Source organism: Hibiscus syriacus, unplaced genomic scaffold (assembly GCF_006381635.1).
Source record: "Hibiscus syriacus cultivar Baekdansim isolate YM2019G1 unplaced genomic scaffold, ASM638163v2 tig00110547_pilon, whole genome shotgun sequence".
Lineage (NCBI taxonomy): Eukaryota > Viridiplantae > Streptophyta > Magnoliopsida > Malvales > Malvaceae > Hibiscus > Hibiscus syriacus.
Window position 1 is genome coordinate 269,493 of NW_024062774.1, and position 8,248 is coordinate 277,740.

General features: G+C 36.9%; 1 protein-coding gene across 1 annotated transcript; it reads right to left on the reverse strand.

Annotated features, from left to right (window-relative positions):
* Positions 1-2,791: 2,791 nt before the first annotated feature.
* Positions 2,792-7,473, reverse strand: LOC120130439 (putative potassium transporter 12). Its single transcript, XM_039147670.1, has 9 exons — positions 6,902-7,473; positions 6,069-6,297; positions 5,735-5,983; positions 5,434-5,484; positions 5,085-5,345; positions 4,734-4,786; positions 4,513-4,627; positions 4,124-4,378; positions 2,792-3,988 (listed from the first exon to the last, which is right to left on the reverse strand). The coding sequence occupies exons 1-9, from the start codon at positions 7,154-7,156 to the stop codon at positions 2,940-2,942; spliced, it is 2,517 nt and encodes an 838-aa protein (XP_039003601.1). The 5' UTR covers positions 7,157-7,473; the 3' UTR covers positions 2,792-2,939.
* Positions 7,474-8,248: the final 775 nt, after the last annotated feature.

The window sequence follows — 8,248 nt, forward strand, 5'->3', positions numbered from 1 at the left end:
GTTATCATCGACCATTAAGAAGTACCCAAGCCATGTTTTTAGCTTCCGTCATCGGCGGCGGGTGGCGGCTCACATTGTTGTTCTCCGATGTCGTTGATGTCGTTATCTCCTCCATCTGAGGCGTGATGCACAGTCGTGGTGATGGCTTCCAATTTCACAGTAATTGCATTGAGAGGAAAATGGTAAATCAGAAATTAGGGATTGGAACCCCAATCGGTTAAAGGGATTACACTCGCGGCGTTTTTGTACAAAAACGCCACTAAAGTTTGGTGCAAATACAGTGTTTTCCACAAAACGCTTGGTATAGACAGTGGCGGCGTTTATAATAAAAACGTCACTAAAGTACAGATCGATCAAATGCTGCTAAAGTAAAGGTCGATCGTGGCGTTTGTAAAAGAAAAAAATACAGCTTTATATTCTTCAATGGCGACGTTTGTCGTTAAAAATGCCGCTACGGTATACTTATTGTGGTGCTTTAACGTAAGCGCACTAATGTTTTTATTTTATGACGTTCTACCCATAAATGTCGTGATATGTTTAAATTTAGTGGCGTTTGTTCTTAAAACTTTACTAAAAATGTTACGAAAACTCTATTTTGCTGTAGTGATTCGAGCAACTTTATCGAGTAGCAGGAAGAACAACTTGTAGTGTAGGAGTAACAGGGTATGGTTCGAGCAACTTGATAGCAGGGCATGATTCGAGCAATTTGATAGCAGGACATGATTCGAGAAATTTTATCAAGCTAGTAGGACATGATTTGAGCAACTTAATTAGGGTAACATGATATGATTCGAGCGACGTGTAGTGTCATAGGTAAAAAAAAAAAGTAACGCATGTAAATCCATGCATTTGCCATGAATGCACCTCGGTGTCGCATGGTAATTCATCCGTCTTGCATGGTACGTTCGCCTATTTTAACGAATAATTTCCGTTCGACATTATTCGAGCAATTTTTTTACATTACATTATTCAAAAAAAAATTAGCCAAATAATCTCTATACGATTTGTATATTTTTATCCATTTGCTTGCGGAGCGTTTTCCCATATGGTCACTTCTAGTCCCACCTAAATATTAAATTTCGACTTAAATCTTTTAACCCTTTGATTAAATGAAAAACATATGTTTTTATTCCTCCTATAAATTAGTTATTTAATTAGACCGATTAAATTAAAACTTTTACCTTTACACAGTCCAAAATTAATTTAATAAAAAGGAATTCGGTTGATATATTAGCGCGAGAATTAAGCATTCAAATAAACCACCTCACATTCTTTATTTTAATTTTATGGACTAACCCACATTAGCAGTTTCACTTTTGTGTTTGGGATTCATGTGATAGATCTAAAAATTTTAAAATAAAATTCTTATTTTAATTTTCCTAAAAAAATAAGTATGTAATTTTTTCATCTTTTAATACACTAAATTAAGTTTAATATTTTTAAAAAAGTAGGCATGGAATTACTTTGTATAAGGGCCTAATACATGTAAATTAAGCCATGCATGGACAAGCTACGTGATAAGGGTGGTTGACTTTTTTTCTTTGAGATTCTTCATATTTGATAGTCATATTAAGTGACCTATCTATCAAAACGTGATTTTAAAATTTAATTTCTTAGATAATTATTTATAAATATGTGTTTATTCTCAGAATTAATCTTAAATTTGTCATTGGTTGTACTATATTTTAATTATTTTTAAATTAAAAGATCCTTTTAATAATTTTGATTTTATTGGAATTTAAAATTGTTTAGATATGGAAATTTTTACAGATATGGATGGGTAGGGCTGGGGTGACCCATTGCAAGTTGTGAAAATGAATGAAGGGCATGTGCCAAGTTGAAGTTGGTGACTTTCATCTTCCTATTGTTTGTCAATGCACACATTGCCGACACCAATATTCCTTTTTCCATCATCTCCTCTCACTTCCCCAATCAAGTCATTAAAATTTTCTCATAGCTACAAAAATCACTATAACTTATCACTTAAACAACAAATTGTGCTGCACTAAAATTTAGGATACTTTACATAAATGGTCCCTAAACTTTTAAAGTATTTACATTCTAGTCTGAATTTTTAAAACTTACAATACAGTCAATGAATTTTTAACTCAAAACGAGACTGACGATTGCCGATTAGAAAGAAGATTTTAGAGTTTTCTTTTTTGGGAATAAGAGTTTAATGTGCCACGTTAGCTTCTGTTGAGGGTAGTTGACGATAGTGACGGTAGTGAAAGCAAATTAAAAGTTCAATGACATTATATTGTAAGTTTAAAAAGTTTGGTGATAAAAATGCAACGGTCTCATGGTTGCTATGTTTTTGAAAAGATGATTGGGGAGATTTATGTTGTAGCGTTGGAGGTTTAACAAATGTATTTTGTGCCAAAGTTATTGCCTCGTCTTATAGCCATTAAACAGCAAGTTATAAGCTGATGCATGGGACATGCTTTGATATAGGGTTTAGGTTGAACCCGACATGGCTGATGTAACACCATTTTCCATTTTGCTTTCTTCTTTGTCTCGACGTTGAACAATTGATACCCCTTTTTCCTTTTTATCCTTTATTCTCTTCTCTTTGATTCTGAAAATCTTCCAAATAATTCCCAAATAGACTGATATCACATCTTCGATTTCTTCCATATTCAACATAAATAACCTTTTACATTATTCCATTCATCACTAGGAAAAAAGTACTGAACTCGAACTTGGTTCGACGATAATTGGATCGAATTTGATTTTTTTCACCAAGCTGAAACCGAATACCTTATGAACACAAATATCTTGTTCGCAAACTAACATGTTCAATGTAATTTTTTTAATTGACAGCCAATCATGATGTCAAATATTCTATCATTCTTGGCTTAATCCTCAAACTTAGTGAGAGTTGATGAGCAATATTTGAACTGGAAAAATGACGGCTCTTTGATGGAATGGGAAAAAAATCAAACCATGTATGTCATACCTACTTGCAGGATATTCATGTGAGGGACGCTCATATTTGCGGCTCCAGCTCGACAGTTCCTCCTTAGGAATGCGTACAGGTAGTTTATGACGAGTTTCTTGAGGAAAAATGAGTTCTTTTTGGCTCTCACATCTCCATGTGCCAGAAAATACGTAAACCCGGAATCAATCGCTTCTCGCAATGCCGAAAGCTCATATTCTAAACCCGGGTCTATATCCGACGACATGACACTAGAAGGCAATGCTGGTGAAGCTTCTGGGTTAGATGTTTCTGCCGCTTCTGAACTTGTGTCACGCATCAATGGGATTCTAAGCTCCTCGTTACCGACATCACCCTTGGTTCTGTAATCCCGCGAGCTCACCGAAACGCTACCAAGGTCCATTTCGTACAAACTGCTCTCCAAGGCAAGATCTTGAGCTTCCTTCCGCAAGAAATTCTCGAGGCTTTGAACCAAAAGTTGCTCAAATGCATGGTGATCCTCCTTTCGTATGTCTTTGTAACCATATCTACCAATACACCGGAACATGTGGTAGTCTTTCGGGCAAACTCTTCGGAAAAGAAATCTCTCCTCCTGAGGGACCACAGGGATAGGGATGTATTTGATGCAAACAAATACAATAGTAGAATGGATGGCAGGTAGGCTGAGTAGAAACTGCCCGAATATCGATGGAATACCTTGGACAAGCTCATTATATAACAAACCGATCCCCGGAGTTCTCACAGTCCCGAGTGTGGAGCCGAGTTCGTGCATGAAGTCCATAGATATTTTCTCTCTGACCTCACTCTGGTACTTCAGCACACTGCCATAGTTCCAAATGTACATGACGGTGAGAAAGAAAATAGCGAAAACAAGTGGAAGCCAACCTCCCTCTAAGAGTTTAGAAAGAACAGCAGAGAGATAGATAAGCTCTATCGATCCGAATACGAGCGGAAAACACAAAGCCAGAAACAAATTTGTCTGCCATATTAGAAGCATTACTAGCGTCACTAACGTCGTCGTGACCAACATAACACCAACTTCAGCTATGCCTGCAAAAAGCAATTTAGACGGGCATCAGAGAAGCGACCACGACAAGATTAGAGTGGAAGCTATTAGCTTTATCAGCTCCTCGTTCACGAATCATCATTATTTTTTATGGAAAGTTGGGCACCAGTAGAGCTAACCATATGCATTGGCGATATCAGTAGTGCTGCGAAAGATGGAGACAACGATTACACACATGATCATCAAAAACCAATTTATCACCGGGATATAAATTTGGCCCATCAGTTTCCTCGAGGTGTGAATTATCTTCAATCTAGGGAAGCAACCAAGAGCCATAGCCTGTTTGACACATGAAAATGTAGCAGATATCATTGCTTGGCTGGCAATCATGGCAGCGATGGTAGCTAACACGAAAACTGGCCAGAAAAGACTATCTGTTTGTTCATAAGAAGCAAAACTATAACAAGTCAAAACTAGCAGCATTGTAAAACAAGAAAAAATTGCTGATTATAAGTTTTGAAAAATTAACGAAATGGATGAAGATAAGCAGCATGTCGGCAACCGTAACCTGGAACAGAATCATAGAAAACTCTTCCCGCAGAATCAGGGAATTTCGTAAGATACGCGGCCTGGCCCATGTATGCAAAGAGAAGACAGGGGAACACTACAAAGGTGAAGGCAATCTGAGGAAGGGAATATAAAAAATACTTATCAGAAACACGTAGTGAATGAAAAAGCCAAGGTCATTCCTCGAGGAATTACTGAAGATGAATTAATGGAAGAACTGACCTGTATGGCTCGTACAGAGAAATGTCCTAAATCAGCAAACATCGCTTCAGCTCCTGTGAAGACAAGTTTTAATGAAAAGTATTAAGCTAGATTTTTGCAGGTTCTAAAACTATATTCATATAAATGGACAAATTCGAATGATTTCACGCAACAGTTCCCTGCATTGTGATATATACACTAGTATGTCCATCTTTGGCATCCCATTAGAGCATCATAATTTCGTCCAGACTCGATGTATGATCAAGGGGTTTTGAGAATTTCAACATTCGATCATGCGTGATAATGCAAGACTGTTATGACAATGAACATTGTTTCAATGCTAAAGGTCTGCTGTTTAAAAGCACATTGCACCTGTAATGCACAGAACGCAGCCTCCGAGAGAAGACCATGCACCTTTGCTGTTCTTTTGAAAGAAAAAATAGATATAAGCTGGATTGAATGCCCTGATGACTGTAATATCATACTTCACTAGATTGTAAATTCCTATTGAACCTAGAGAGAAGAACCACAAAGCGAGCGCAGGAGCAAACATGAAACCAACTTTACTGGTTCCAAATTGTTGTATGCTGAACAATGCCACCAGTATTACAATCGAAACAGCCACCACCGCAGCTGTGGACACATAAATAAATGAAAAAGGTAATAACGCTCTATCGATAGACCTTAAATAAGGGAACAAAAGTAAACAAAAAGTACCCACTTGTATCAAAGCCTTCAATGGAACCCTGAAGACCACTTACAGCGGACATAACTGAAACGTCAAATTATTACAACCATGCGTTACAAGGCAATTTCAAGGACCATATGAATTAGAAAAAAGACAGTATTCTTAAGACATCTTGACTTCTAAATAGTTGTGAGACAAATTTTACTGCAACTACCGGAGACAACACTCAGGTTCAAAGCATCTAATGCCATTCTTCTATTCTTGAGAAACGAAAAGTCATCAATCACAACAGTATTTGCTTAAAACCTGAAATTGTTAACTTCAATGCAACTACCTGAAATTGCTGGGGTCAGAATACCATCTCCTATGACCAAGGAAGTTCCCATCAAAACCAAAAGCAACAGGAGGGTCTTCAAGGACGGTCTCCTTTCCAAAGTCTCTTTTATGCTTAAAGCCCTTTCTAACTCCGGAGTAGGCAGTTTGAGCTTAAAACTTGATATCTGTTCATCTGCTGGCTGACGATTTGGCAGCATGTTGACCTTCGCATATCTGCATATCAGTGAGTACAGTGCAAACGTTCCCCCTGCAATTGCATTAATTTATATGTTAACATGTAAAGCATCTTCAAAACTACGGAGAATAAGTGTATTACTATGGAAAGGCCTTACCTTCCCCATTATCATTGGCTTTAAGCACTACAAACACGTATTTCGCCAAAGGGATTAGAGCTATCGTGTACATCACCAGTGATAAAGCCCCCAAGATATCCACATCTGATTCTATTTTTACTTTGCTGAAGACATCGCTGAAAACGTACAAAGGACTCGTGCCCATGTCACCGTACACAACCCCAAGTGTTTGAAATGCCAATGCAAGCATGGACCAAGTGGAAAGCTCCTGAGTAATGAAAATATCACATTTTAGTACGAGAATATACTTTAGCTTGTCAGAAATAAGTTCTTTAGTCAAAGAGATAAAACAATTCTTTTGAGTTATTGAAGACAATATAAGGTCTGTAGTTCACTTTCAATGGTAAAATTAGATGAATTCTCACTTCTCAGTATGGAATGCAATCACCATGGAAGAAAATCAACTCTCCACACTTACAAAACAACAAGAACTTGCCCAAATTTGTAAGCCATCATAAAGAGTAATAAATGAGCCGAGCTGTGCTAAATGAATATAACAAAAACGGAGAAGACCCTTCAATCACAGCACTGCTAAGCCAATGAATCTCTCACCAATAATAAAGAGTCATTCAAAGCATGAACTTTTACACCGGTTTCCCAATATCCTAAGGAATGATTAAAGATAGCAAAGTGACACTATACACCGCTGTCCGAGTTACCCGCGACGGCCGCAATAGCGTCCGCTGCCATAGCGCCCGTGACGGCCGCAATCACGGCGAAATAACCGAAAACGCGACCGTCACCGCGATTTAAAACCTTGTTATATGCAACCATCTATCTTCCAAGAAAATAGAGATAAAGAAAATAAACACCTTGGGATGGTGAGCATTAGCACCGGCAATCTCCATGGCTTCAACATCAAGGGAATCAACTCTCTTAGGCTTCTTAACCAGTCTCCTCCTGAAAGATCCATACCCTTGTTTCTCCTCGTTTTCATCAAGCAACGACCAAGGAGGTGACTCCGAGTCAACTTCACTACCATCCACCCACCTTGACTCACTACTGTGAGTCCTACCCCTCAGTCTCACGCTGCTGCTACCCTCTTCAATCCGATCTTCTTCTGTCATATCTTCAAAAACCCTGAAATACCCACTTCCAAAGATCCCTTCTTTTTCAGGAAAAGATAAGAAGAAAAAAAACTCGAACTAAAAAGAGCAGAGCAGAGCAATTATTAAATATAATAGGACAGTCAAGGGAGGTGAAATTTATTTCCGGGAATAAAAAGATATTCTCCTGTGGATTAGTATAGAGTGTTAGGTGGTTTGTTTAAACGTTGGTGTCTTGGCTTGCTTTTGGTAACGGTGAATGGACTAAAAGGCAGGCAATCAAATGGCTCCCCGTAAGGTTTTTGCTGGATTTGAAGAGGAAAAAAGAAACCTTCCTCTGTTGGATTTTCCTTACAGTTATCGGTATTGTCATTACCAATGTCCCAAATCCTCAACATGTGACATCGTAATCTAACTCTATCTTCAGTTCATCTTCGGATTTTCCTTGGGAAAATATTGTCTTTTTTTTTTAAGTGGTTCGTATTGGAGTTGTCTAATTTGATCCAAAGTCAGAAAATTGAAGTTTGTCTTATGAAGGACGTAACTTTAAAAACGATATCTTGAACAACTTGATGATATTCTAATGAAATGCTAATGCAACATCATGTACTTACCTTCTCTACACTATTTAATAAGTTTTCTTAAAGAGATAATCTTTTGAAAAATAAGGATTGTTTTTCTTTTAAAAAAAAATATGATAAAGACATCAAGTAGATAACAAAACACTACAGAAGGTTGGTACCTATGGTGGGTTCCGAAAGGTGATTGACCCTATTGGATACGGTTAATAATTGTTGGAATATTGTTTCTACTAATAATGTTTATGTTTTAGAATTTTTATTATAAGGCCAATTATTTTAATTTTATTTTATATTTAAATTCATTATTTAATATATGTATACATACAATTTTAGAATATTTAATTTATAATTTAATTGATTTAAATTAAATATTTCAAAGATTTATGCCAACGAGTGTTGGTACAAGATTCAAGAATTTGAACTTATAAGTTCAAGTTTGAATCCTACCATCGTCACTTTTTATGGACAATCTGTAAATTCCTATGTAAAAAAAAAAGAAATTAATTATCTTACTATATTCTTAAATTCAAAC

What these genes read in the sequence shown, in the direction of transcription:
- LOC120130439 (XM_039147670.1), bottom strand. Translation starts at nt 7,156, where the DNA reads ATGACAGAAGAAGATCGGATTGAAGAGGGTAGCAGCAGCGTGAGACTG. An exon ending in CTAATGCTCACCATCCCAAG is followed by an intron (nt 6,298 to 6,901) that starts GTGTTTATTTTC and finishes TTCATTACTCAG; the next exon opens with GAGCTTTCCACTTGGTCCAT. An exon ending in CATTGAAGGCTTTGATACAA is followed by an intron (nt 5,346 to 5,433) that starts GTGGGTACTTTT and finishes ATGTGTCCACAG; the next exon opens with CTGCGGTGGTGGCTGTTTCG.